A 13768-nucleotide genomic window follows, 5' to 3' on the forward strand; every position below is an offset into this window, starting at 1 on the left:
GTAGATAAATAAGTAAACAGGCTAAAATAATGCTAAAATTCCCTCTACATATCTCCAAGTTTTGCCAACACTCTCACACGCGCAGAAAAATAAATATACAACTTTGGAAAGTTTTGTCTTTCTTTCTTTTTCTTTTAAACATACTCTTTCATTGGAATAATGAGGGGATTAGCAAGAAAACTTTGGGCAGAACTCCTTTGTCTTTAAAACAATAGCTTTTTTGAAAGCAAGTCTTGTCTGGGCTTCATTAGCTCGGCCCTCCTCCTGCGGAGTGAATGCGGGCTGCATTTAGAGCAATTACTTGACCAGAAAACACCTGCCAATCATTCTTAAAGGGGAAGGATTCCAATTAATAAACCCCTTTAATCCGCCGGTTTATTTCCATTCTTCAGCCTACCTCTGTCGTCTGCGCGGCTTAGGGAAAGAGTCTACAAAAGAAAAAGAAAAAAAAAACCTTCGTGGTCTCTGTTTTTTATTATTTTTGTTTATTCATTTGTTTGGATAAGACGCCTAAAGGACATGTAGCGACAATTAAGAGGGACACTGAGCGGACCTTGACTCCGACCTGGCAGTATTCAGGACTACAGCTCCAATAGTTGTTGTTGAACCCAAACAGGTGGATCAAACGGACCCAGGCGGCCAGCGTCCCGGGAAGGTATGTGTCACAGTTGGTTGTTCTTCTTTTTATTGTATGATGATGATTTTTGGTAAACCGTCATATTTGAGTGTCTGTGAAATGACGTTTATCGTTATGCACAGCTGTTGAAACCAGGGATCTCACAATACTACCCATGCTGTAGCATCATTATTGAGTACGGACTGACTTCTTCTGTTTTATTTTAAAGAACAACAGCAATCATAATAATAATAATAATAATAATAATAATAATAATAATAATAATAATAATAATAATAATGCAAGTGTGGGTATTGCCAAAGGTTAAGTTCTTCAATGTGTTACTAATACAGTAGTAGTAATAATAATAATAATAATAATAATAATAATAATAGCAATATAATAATGCAAGTTTGGGTATTGTCAAATGTTAAAAACAAAAAAATCAAAGATATGACCAAAAGTTCTTCAACGTGTTACTTTACGTGATTTAATTATTTATTAACGGCAACATGTTTTGTTAGAAATTATTCATATATAAATGTCATACTATTACTACTACTACTACTACTACTACTACTACTAATAATAATAATAATAATTTACGTTACCGGTACAGTGTTTCAGATTTGACTGTATTACAACTATTATATGTTATTGTTCCTTTTAAGTGTCGCGACTTTGTGTTGAAAACTGAATTTTGACCAAATCTGAAGACTCTTGCACACCTGTAGTGATGTACTGTATGTCATGTAGTGTCACAGTTACTACAAAATGCGCACATCATTTTTTAAAGGGAGTCAATTATTGCTTAAGAATGACGGAATAATATCTCAACCTATTAGTTTAGTTTCCTCTGCACTTTCTGCGCCTGTGCCAGGTTTTCGGGAATGTATTTGGTGTTTTTTTTGTAATGTTTTTTTAATTTTTCGCTTCGCTGCGTAGAGAAACCGTTTTTAAAATTATTGTTTTTTGCATTGGGCATTTTGCCCTGGAGTACACTATAAAATAACTACTATATAATATAATATAATATAGTTGTCTGAGAAACATGATCTGTTTTGCGACCAAACGATCTTAATTACTGTGTGCTATGAAATTAAATTACATGGACCTATGCTTTATTACGATCTGTTGATAAAATGAATAGATTAAATGTATTAGTGACCTTACTTAATTTTGACAAGTATAAAATATTATTTAGCAGTTCACTTAAAACATAAAACAAACCATATGTATAGGCCTGCCATGGAGTAAACTGTATGCATTATAACCGTCAGATACGCCACCTTTTAAAGTGACTTTTAAAAGTCTGGATTAATTTACATGTGCTCGCACAAATTATTATTATTATTATTATTATTATTATTATTATTATTATTATTATTATTATTATTATACCAATTAATTACTGTGCACTGAACATAAACTGGACTGCACAGATGTAGGAAAAACAACTGTTGCAATAATAATAATAATAATAATAATATTATTATTATTATTATTATTAATAAAACACGTTAATTGCACTAGGCAATACACTGTGTATCATTCGATCATAGCCTGCGTTTTAATTATACTAATCATACTAACTACTTTTCTGATTTCGTTTTTCTCGTCTGTAAACTACATTAACTAAATAAAATCAATATTAATAAATATGGATAAAAAGGATTAAAGGATAGTTTAGAAAACAGCTACACAGATCTAAAGATGAAGGTGTGATACTGGGCAACTAGTGCATCTGTAATGCGTGGAAAGAATTGAATGTTATATTAGACTAACATTTGTTTAACCCTTTAAGAGCCCCACGATGCTAAGTTGCTAAGTAACTTTTTGGATGGTTATTATAACAGAGTTAAGAGCCTGTTGCATTTAAGTTAGACATCACAATGGCGGCTAACAGATCCCATACAAACTATGCAATGGAGAACATAATTGCATTTGTCCACGGAAAACAACGGTAACCTGTAAATTATTGAACCTTAACTTTCATTGCTCCCCACCAATTTCAATGTTTTAAAACATGTTTGCCTAAAATAACATTACAATAATAACTATATCTAATCCTACCTATAACTAAGAATTAACACACACATATTTATTCTTCTTCTATTAATAATAATAATAATAATAATAATAATAATAAAACTTTGCTGAAAGAATGAAGGGAGATGCATGCTGACAGTTACAGAAACAGATGATAACAACTTACTCAGCCCTTACTCGTCCATTAAAAAGGCCTATTCAAAAGAAACGTGTCCATCTGCACTTAGATGACTTCATGTGAGACATTACAGCAGTTTCTCATGGTTCTCCCATCTGACCGCACATCTGCCCGGCAGTTTAAACAATTATGCGCTTATATCAATAATTCAGTTATGAGCCCGTCAGAGAAACATGTTGTGAATGTCTGATTCTTTGGGAAGCGTTGCTTTAGATGCATGCACCATATCCAAAAAGCATGTGGAAATACAATACAGCAAAATCCTCAAATATAATCCAACAAATGTCCCCTTTCCCCCCTTTTCTGTTGAGTTACAATGCGCTAGAGTGAGTTAATTGCAAATGTACTTAAGACAAGACACTGGGTGCATTGGTATTGTGTACATAATTAAACAAAATTGCAAAAGATGGACATACATTTTATAGAAGTGTGAGTCGCCTTAATTCCACAGATATGTTATGATTACAAGACACAAACAATCCAAAAAGTAAAAGGTGTCTTGTTATTTTGGGATCAGAGGCTGAAAAGTTGCACTGATGTGACCTCAGATAACTGGAGGAGCAAAAGTACAGTCAGTCACTTGTCAGTCTGTCAGCCACTTCCATCATCTGGAATTTAAAGAGACTCCAGAAGCCCTAATACATACAGACATACATATTTTACAGCGCACATGTTTTCTCCTAAAGGTGATGGTGGCTCTGCACAACTTACACTCTTTCTCCTTTACAGAGCAACGTTGGGGAGATAGGATGGGATTTTCCAGCTCTTAGTAACACAGCAACTTTTATGCACATGATACCGCCTCTCCACTAAGAACCTGATGCCTGAAAAAGTGTTTCCTACTACTGTAATGCCATGGGAACGGCACCGTTACAAATGAGACCTCAACTGGGGGAAAAAAGTTCACCTTAGCATTACCCAGCAACTGAGATGCCATCATTGTTATTCAATTCCCACAAGCGTGTCATAACTTTGTAATGTAGGCCACAGCAATGCAAAATAGCACTGATTGATTGTGCTGGTTATCTCCATTAATCATTCCACTATGCTGTTTACATTTTTGTATTTTATTTTATTGCAATCATTTAATCAATTCTGTCATCTCTCTTTTACAGATTAAACAACTGGAGACCTACAGGAGAGCCAGCTATCAAGGTCCAGGTCCAAGAAGCTCCAGGAGAAAAAGTGGAAACGAAAAAAGAAAGGATTTGACCGTCTTCCCCCCGATTGCTGTGGGCCTTTTCCGTCCCTTTCTCTACGTTTTGTTGTTTTCTCTTCCGATACATGTAAAGCCGAACCCGTAGGTCTCTCTCTGCACGTCAAGCGTCTCGCCGTGTTTTCCCTGCTGGAGGAGAGAGGGAGCCCCGACGCTCAGATGCATTTGTCACTGGATACCATGAGCATGGTGGACGACAGCTGCCTCTCGCCTGGCAACTTCCACGAGATGGTGAAAGGTGGGGGGGCAGCGGTGGGCGGCCGCGTCCACAGCATCGACGTCATCCTGGGCTTCAGCAAGGACCAGGACCCGCTCCTGAACCCCGCCGGAGCCCCCGGACCCCACAAGGAGACCCTGGGCGACCCCGGGAAACCAGACCCCTCTAACCCCTATGGACACCTCTCCAGTCTGAGGGACAGCTCGGACCAGGGCAGTTATCATGGTAAGAGGAACGAGGACAGCAATGCCTCCAAGCCAGGCCTTCAGAGCTGCAATGCAAAATTTTCTATCAATTAACTACTTAGTCGGCCAATCAAACTTGTAGGGTCTGGCCCTTCATGACCAGACTTCACGAATCCCTGACTGTTGAAATCCCACAGGCCATATTTCATCATATTATATAACTGCAGCACTTATTAGCCCTTAATTACAGTTGATATTCAACATTTGGGTCACACAATTCATACAGTTGGGTTTCTACTGGAGCATTCAAAGTACCTTTCTCAGGGTTACAACCGCAGTGTCCCCCACCTGGGATTGATCCCAAATAGGAGTGTGAGTACGCCTTGCCTGGCCGTCCAGTGTCCACTCTTGCTTTGAGTGACACAGTGCCCGACTCCAGCCTTAGAGAAGCCCCAATGCTTTCATCTCTGCTGAGCTCCTAATTGGACTGATGACTTCTTTAATTCAATCAGTTAAAGACAAATAAAATGTCGGTTTTATCTCACCGATAAGGATTGTGGCCACTTGAGAGAGATAAACTACAGTAACTGGCATTAATATCTTAAACCAGTGGTTCTCAATCCTGGTCCTGGGGACCCCCTGCCCTGCTGTTTTTTGTTCTAGCTGTGCTCTCAATTACTTAATTACTAGTAAAGTACTTAATTGAACCCTAGTTTAACTAGTTTAACTAATCATTTGCCATGTTAAATATGAAACTGTAGATGGAACTTGAAATCTCCAACTTTTTATAAGCTACGCAATTTAAAAAGTCAAGCAAATTAGTTCAATTGAGGGTTCGGTTGGAATGAAAACCACGAGGTCCCCAGGACCAGGATTGAGAACCAGTGTCTTAAACGACACATTCGGGAGCTTTGGGCAAAACCAAAAGATGGAGTGTAATTATGGGTTGGCTGAAGGAATGATGGCCTGGCCAGATGTCCTGCTAAGGCCATGTTTGGGCAGGATGGAAGGATGCGAATATCGTTCCCTCCCAATTTAATTTACAACTCCATTAAGAGCCTTGAGCGTTGATCCTTCCCAATGTCTGGACCTTCGTACCACAGTGTTGGTTAGGCCTTCTCTCCTAATGTATTCTCTTGTGCTTTATCTTGCGTTTCTGAAGGGAATGCACAATTTTATTTGTGTTTGTGATGCAAATGGACCATATTGTGTCGTTGCTGTTGCCAACGCACGTCCAGTTGTGAGATGCTGAGACTGAATGGACCTTGTGTCCAGCTGAGACTGAACCAGGCTAGGTGTGTTGTCACTGGGATGTGTTTAAATGAAAGGCCTGCCATGGTCCTCAGCATTCTGTCAGACACACTGTCACAAACCAGAGAAACAGACATGATGGGATCCAAGAAGGTAAAGATGGATTAAGGTCTGGCTAGATCATACACCACTTGTAAATTATTATTGAAAGTAATGGTGTGTCTGGGGGGGGTTCTTATCATCAACCCCCCAGCTCCCAGCCCCACATCCCAGCTCTCTCTAATCTGTTTGACTTTAATAGTCAGTAGTGATGGGATTTTTGGTTGTTGTTTTTGTCAGAATTCAGTTTTTTTATATTTCTCCCACTGCGATCAATGACAAAAAAGGAGTCTGTTTATTTTATTTGCTGCTTTTTCAGTCGAATTTCAGACAAATGGCTTCTTTATCCCCATTAAATTACACGCATTGCATAATCAAGCGGTCCACGTTGGACATGTCCATCTGAACGGCATACAGGTTCTGTAACAAATAAGTCGAAATGAGACGCAAAAAAAAAAAGACAAAACTTCCCTTGTGCGGAGAAGACAATGTTTTCTCAATTTATCTTGTGTGCGTTCCCCACTCATCCGTGGATCAGAATGTTCTTTTAAACAAAGAAACATTCTTTCAGTGTAAACAGTGCGCCGCGCTCTGAGGAGTCCCGGAGCGCTCCGACAGACTGACAGGCAGCGAGGCGGACCGCGACCCCAGCCTGACCTCCCTCTTTGTGCTGGTGTCACACCCTGACGGAGCATTGAGTGGCCTCCAGACTTCCAGGGGCTTTGCCAGTGTCTGTTAATGAGAGGAGGATCAGCAAGCCTAAAAAGCTTGCGCTCGTTAGTTAATTGAGTTGCAACCCACCCACCCCCCGATCCCTGCTGCCCCTTTTGTCAGGGAGAGTGGAGGCTGGGGTGTTGGGTTGCAGAGAGGCACCTACATGTGGGAGGCAGCGAGGGCCACACAAGTCTGAGTCTAGCCCCAGGTAATAGTGCTAAAGGTGGTCTGAAATCCAGTCTTCAATTAAGCCGCAGGAGAGACGCAGATGAGAAGAGATTAGTGATAAATAGTCCTGGCCTGCAGGCAGAAATAGAGACAGTTGCCCAGGTCAGTTGCCCATTTTAAAACTCCCAGTGTCCTACAGCTGGGGTGAGACAGGTGAAAGCTGGGGGGACACGGGGGTAAAGAAGGGAAAGCGTCCCAACAACAGAGCTTTTAAACTTTCCAACCTTCACACAACTCCCAGGAGTAATTATTGAAGGGATCAGACTCAATTAAGTAATGAAGGGTCAATCAAGTGAAGGAAGTTGGACTGAAGTCCCACAAGGGGATGTTGTTGATTCACACATCCACTCAAAGGAAACGCCTTAATCTGTGATTCGGAATGCAATCTGGGAAAATGATCCGAACAATGACGTGGACTCAAAATGCACTGATAAATGACAACGAGAAGAACTTCACCATGTACAGCACAGACTCTGCCTGTCCTGTGTCCGTTGGGTCAGGTTCCGGCTCACCATGACCCTGTACTGGATATATTTGTTTTATGTTCAAAGCTGTCTGTACCTTTTTGTGAGCAATTAGTATATGTCTAAATTTCCGAAGCTTGGAATAACTCATTCGGTTACCCTTTTAAGGTGTTAACCATTTTTTTGGGTGTGTTTTTTTTTGGTGCTTCCGCTACATCAGTGCTAATCAAGTCTTAGTTAGATTAGGCCTAAGAGCACATGGAAACTATCAGCAGGATTAACAGACTACATCTGTTTACAATGGGATTAGGGTTAAGGCTGCAGTGAAAGCAGTGGTAATGTGTCACTAACAAGTGGCTTGCCTGTTTGAGTCCTCAGAAAAGGCAAGGAACAATGGCTCCTGTCAACCAAAGAAGTAGGTATTGTGCCGCTGTTGTTAACCGTTGAGTAATTTCGAGAGATGCGACCTGACAATCGGTAGCATGTTTCCAAGGGTTTTTTAGAATGAACCAGAGGTAGTGGCAGTGTTGGCTTGTTAGGGCACTGTCTGTGGGCTAAAGTGTTGAAAACTGGAGGATATTTTGTTTGAGCTCTACACCCTCCTCTTGATTTGGTTATATACTTGCTGAGGTTTTCTGGGGTGGGGGTTGATACATGATTTGTCATCTTAAACGTGGTTCAGATAATATGGGTGGAGAGAAAGGGAGGAAGGGAGAAAGGGACTGTCCTCTGGCACAGTGCAGAGTTATGAAGGAGTTATTAGAGGTGGCAGCAAATGGGCACACACATCATCACAACAACGGCATTATGAATGTGTGGCTGTTTTGTTTACTTACAAACAATCCTGCAGTTCAGACTTCACAGGCAGAGGGCAGTGCCGGCTGGAATTGCCAATATGGATCTTCACAATGATATCAGCCTGAGACTCAGAAATACTATGGTGTAACTCAGGGTTAGACAAATAGACGGCATTTCTATTGATGCCAGTGCAGGATTTGGTTGCTTATCTCATTATTTTATTTTATTTTAGTTAAAGAGCTGTTTAGGAGGTAGGTCCATCATTGGGCAGTCCTGGTCTCATGGTTGGGCCCTAGAGGCTGCTGTCCAGAGTTCTGAAGTTTGCTCACTCATTGGAATACATATTATTTTTGTAGCTGCTGTTGATTTCATTGATGTTTAGTCAAGTCCTTGTCAGTCATAGCAGATTGTTCGGAAGGGGGTCAGTTTACTGTATCTCGGACCCCCCTGTGTGGACTCTTTGCCACTGTTCTGTATCGGCTCTAACCCCCTTCACCTCCCTCCAGACTCTGGCCTGTTCTCCAACAAGTGTGAGGGGGAGCTGAGCGAGCTGCGCAAGAGCGTGGAGAGCGACGGCAAGTCCCCCGACCCGCTGGAGGAAGAGCAGCCCAAGAAGAAGCACCGGCGCAACCGCACCACCTTCACCACCTACCAGCTGCACGAACTGGAGCGCGCCTTCGAGAAGTCCCACTACCCGGACGTGTACAGCCGGGAGGAGCTGGCCATGAAGGTCAACCTGCCCGAGGTCCGCGTGCAGGTGAGCCCTTGATCAGCGTCTTCTCCTGCGCATCCCTGCTTATGTTTCTTTAGCTGTGTCCGATTAATTCTGCATTCAGTGTGGCCTTACCTGGTCTTGATTGATATTTTAATGTCACAGAAGACCATTTTAAGACTAATGCCCTTTCCCTTTCAGTTCAGGATGTCTGAGACTAGGCTGCTGTAGAACATGAGAACTTAACAAAGGTTACAAACAAGAGGTGGCCACTTTGAATGAAGGCTGTGGGCCAGGGAAGAGCTATATGCAAATTAGTATTTATTTTTTTCAGCCAAAGACTTGGCGAGGAAATGACTTCAATTGCTTAATGACAAGAAGAGGGACAATCTAAGCAACTAAATGAAATAAATCTCATAATTTTTGGTGCCAAACCACTAAGCCTCATGTGTCCCTTGACCAGTTGCATTGCCACTATCTGTGTGATCAAGTGCCCTCTCTCTCTTACCAGGTATGGTTCCAGAACCGGCGGGCCAAGTGGCGGCGCCAGGAAAAGATGGACGCCAGCACCATGAAGCTGCATGATTCCCCCATGCTGTCTTTCAACCGGCCGCCCATGCCCACCAACGTTGGGCCCATGACTAACTCCCTGCCCCTGGACCCCTGGCTCACCTCCCCGCTGTCCAGCGCCACACCAGTGCACAGCATCCCCGGCTTCATGGGCCCCTCGCAGGGCCTGCAGCCTGGGTACCCCAGCCACAGTTTCCTCAACACCCCCCCAACCATGGCCCAGAGCATGCAGCCCATGGCACCCCCACCCTACCAGTGTCCGGCTTCCTTCGCTGACAAATACCCCCTAGAGGACGTGGACCAGAGGAGCTCCAGTATCGCGTCCTTGAGGATGAAGGCCAAGGAGCACATTCAGTCCATGGATAAAACCTGGCAGCCCATATGACCAACTGGACTGGAATCCCAACTGGAGAGGGAGAGGGAGAGCAAAGAAAAAAAAATTGCTACGTGCTGATAACAAGGTGATAGTATAATTATTACAGTTTGGAAGGATATCCCCCACCCACCCCACACATATACACATCAGTATGAAAAGTTCTTGGTCCCCTCCTTCCCATTTTATTTGGAGCAGCTTGACCTCCAGTGTGGTCCCATCGCAGCCCTGGTGGACAGTTCCATACTGGCCGATCAGTATTGTTTCTGTGGTTACTCTTGGCGGTCTGCGTTGCACACCGGACACTGGAGTTGATTACCTGCCAATCCAACCACATAAGGGAGTTTGTACTCTGTAAATAAACACAAGATCCCTGTTTGTTATGGGAGATAACTGGACTTAGTTCACGAGAAAGGCTTACTTCTGTTGACATCTTACTGCTTTCTGAACATGATTGCGAAAGCCAATCAAACGCCTGCAGAAAGAAACAAAGTGTTTTGGTATGGGCCCCCATTTTGTATTTTGTGTTTGTAATGGTTCAGGAGTGTTTACCCAGTCAGTTGGAAATGGAAACACTGGGATCATGCCCATTAAAGGATCACACCTGCCTGGTACTCACATCTCTGCTCAGACGCGTCTCCACTTGTACAGGAATGTCCCAAAGACTGCTGGGAGAGGGACTTACCCAAGACAGTGCAGAGATGTTGATTTCATTGTACATGTTTTGTTTAGTATTGCTTTGGTTCTTGTTTCTAAACATGGGAAGTAGATTGTGAGCATTTCTGTGTATTTAAGACACCTCAATTGAATATTTACTATATGTGTCTCCGTGTGTGTGTGTGTGTGTGTGTGTGTATATATATATACACACACACACACACACACAAATACATATAGTGGATACCCTGAAGGTAAATGGAAAAATTTGCACAAAACGACAAAAGTTTTCCTCTCTGAGTTACAGTGCCAGAGAACTATATGATATCACAGTTACACTCTCCTGCAAAATCTCGAGGCAATCCTGTCACAAGTCTCCATATAATATCACGTTCTATCTAAATGACTCATGAGAGGAAGAAAAAACAATATTATAGGATGCTAAATGTTGCAGAAACCAAGTGTGTCATAGACTTTGCGCTTAGGTCTTTTGTGCACTTTTATTGATTGTTATTTGTTATTTTGTATTCAATTTTGTTCATGTTTTGTACCCGTGTACTGTACCAGGCCATAGTAGATGTACCATTTGTTTTAGTGCTTTCATTGACATATGCAAATTGTAATGACTGCTTTTCTTTATTTCATCACTTGGCCGCTGATTCTCTGAGCAGGATGTGACGGGCCATCTGAATCACAGTCCATTTAATTTAAATCTTAACCCTGCTCTGCTACCATGAAAAAAGTTACATTGACAGTACCATTGGGGTGGGGTCACAGAGACCCCATGGTACCACATCAGGGTTAAACAAACAAACACACCAGTGGCCGATCTGAAACCAGGCTGAGTCTTGGACGCTCTGATATAGATGGAGAGAGAGAATGCCCTATGCAGTCTAATTAAGGGGGGTAACAACGGATTTAGATACCTTGTTTATCACATCTTTATTCCAACGCTGTCGGTGTGAGGGGCGGGCAAATCCCAGGCCTCAGACACATTTGGCGCAGCTCTGATGGAGCTGGCCGGGATGCGCAGGGACCCTGTCAGCCTCGCTAATTCAGGCAGACGTGAGCACTTCTTAACACCTAATGAACTGATTTGAAAGCGATTAACTTCTGCTCCTAATTGATGTGACTGACAGCTGCCCTAAGGCTACCTTCACTGAGTACCGCGGCATCGCCCAACACACTGTTCCCGCCCCCTCACAGAGAGATGGAGACGAGGACAAATTGTTATTTCTCAGATTTAAAGTTTTGGAGGGAAAAAACATGTGCAGTCACGTTATTACTCTTTTCATGCACAGTTTGCCATTAGCTTAAGCAAAGAAGAATAAACTTACTCCACTTGCATACTGGTGAAGACCTCACTTACTGTGAGTACGACAGACGGCACAATCTGATGACTCCTAAAACACATTATTCCTTTTGTCCTGTCTGATTGATCCAGCTGAGTTTCCTTTGTTCATAGGTTACAGGGATAAACCAAACAAAAGATTGACAGACTGGACTACTTAGTAGGTGCAACCAAGGCTCCTAAAACAATGACTTTTACAAAAACTAACAAAATATCTTAAAAAATAAAAGTAAAACTAGAAAATACATATATTGTATATGTTTAGATGATATTTGGGATGCACATGTACAAATATATATGTATGATATGCACATAGTGTGTATATGTATATATGCTTCAGTTAACATTGTTTAACATGAGTTAGGAGCGGTGCATTTTCCACGGACATGTTTTGATTGACATATGGGTGTATCTCAGTCTCTGAGGCTACGGCCTGCTTTCCGGAGAAACTAGTGGAAGGAAATACAATCCAATGACATGCAAGCAGAGTCTCGGGAGGGTTTAACCAATGACTGAATGAGATTTGGATTCCCAATTAAAAAAAAAGTTTGTGACTGGGAGCGCAAGTGTGAGATCCACAGCCGTCTCCTCTATTAGACTCTCCCAGAAGTAGATGCCAATCAGCTGGAAATGGATGTGTTGTATTTCCCCTGAAACCCCTAGCACAAAGGAAGCCGACTCTTTCACACAAAAGTGCACTTTTGTAGCGTATCTTCTGGAAGGAAACTCAAACTGTCTGTGCTGCCAGGCAAAAAGAAATAGCTCACTTAAAAGCTTGTGAGTGATTATTAAAATCAGTACTGATGTTAGCAGTGTGCATAGTCTCCTTTGATGAATGTGGTGAAAATTACAGCTGGACACAAAGTCTCTGATAAAACCCTGACAATATTAGGGTCAATTTAACTCCAAGTTGTGGTGCCACTTGCTGTTGCTTGGTAACCGTTTTATTTAACACAGGCCTTAATTAATACCATTAGGCTGAGAGTAAACGGAGTTAAGACGAGGCCCATTTGTGTCCGTTCTAACAGTAGTTACACTTCTATGTTTCTGGTCTATGTCACGATGTCTCTACACAGTAGGCTCTACAATGTGACCTCTGCAGGGTTTGCTTGGCTACTCCAGGTCTCCACTGTAAAGGTGTCCTCAATTAATTAAATCTGACATCCTCGTCCGGTGAATCGGGACATCGCGGGTCATGCAGGTGAACTGGAATCTAATTGGATTGCAAACACGCAAGCATGCGCAAAGAAACGCGCTGTTTCAAAATCATGTCATACTGCAGATTAATGTTCCTCTTTGGTACAAAAACGGACGCCTCTATTCGTCTTCCTCACACACTGTGATGTACCAGCACCAGGATTCATACCGAAACTGGACTAAGACTAAGCCAAAGGATATAGTTATTCTGATTTGTTTCTTTTGTAATTAAAATGCAGTAGAGACCTGGGAAACTGATTTGTGACTGTGCGTTTGACTTGTGTTCAGGTGCAGTTGTATTTCTGTATAGTCATCATTGCGGCTAGGTTTCCGTTTCGATATTTAGGCATTTGACCCTTTTTTTTTTTTTTTTCTTCGTTTTGTTTTGTGTCTTTGTCAGAAAGACTGATGTCCATGTTTGGCGAAAAGATTGGAATACTTCAAATAAACAAATCTAGTTTAATAGAGCTTGGTCTTGGTGGATTGATTCCCTTTTCTCCCCTGACACATTGGATATCAGTGTCATACCCACCCCACCCCCTCACCCCACCCCCTCACCCCACCCCCTCACCCCACTCCCCAAAAGTTGCTAGCTCACTAACAAATATGTTAAAAAGTCATAGCGGGCTTGTTTGTATGGTTTTCAACCTGCCACAATAAAAATAATCCAAACGTTTCAAGAAATCCACTCTGGCTGAGACAGGACACTTTTTTTTTTTCCCCGTTTTCCTGTTTATTTCTTCTCTTCTACCAAACTGCTTACCCCTAGAGAGATACAAAATTAAAACGCCTCTGTATGGGTGAGCTAAAACACAATCCGGCCCGTAACAACACACTGCCAGACGGACGGATGGACTGCTGGGCAGAGAGACAGACAGCCAGGCAGGCAGGCA

At 42.3% G+C, this 13768-nt stretch overlaps 1 protein-coding gene across 1 annotated transcript; it reads left to right on the forward strand.

Moving 5' to 3' along the window:
* The first annotated feature begins 407 nt into the window (after positions 1 to 407).
* Positions 408 to 13342, forward strand: rx1 (retinal homeobox gene 1). Its single transcript, XM_066695964.1, has 4 exons — positions 408 to 655; positions 3959 to 4501; positions 8522 to 8772; positions 9239 to 13342. The coding sequence occupies exons 2-4, from the start codon at positions 4219 to 4221 to the stop codon at positions 9680 to 9682; spliced, it is 978 nt and encodes a 325-aa protein (XP_066552061.1). The 5' UTR covers positions 408 to 655; positions 3959 to 4218; the 3' UTR covers positions 9683 to 13342.
* The last annotated feature ends 426 nt before the right edge of the window (positions 13343 to 13768 follow it).

Source organism: Amia ocellicauda, chromosome 22 (genome assembly GCF_036373705.1).
Source record: "Amia ocellicauda isolate fAmiCal2 chromosome 22, fAmiCal2.hap1, whole genome shotgun sequence".
NCBI classification, from domain to species: domain Eukaryota; kingdom Metazoa; phylum Chordata; class Actinopteri; order Amiiformes; family Amiidae; genus Amia; species Amia ocellicauda.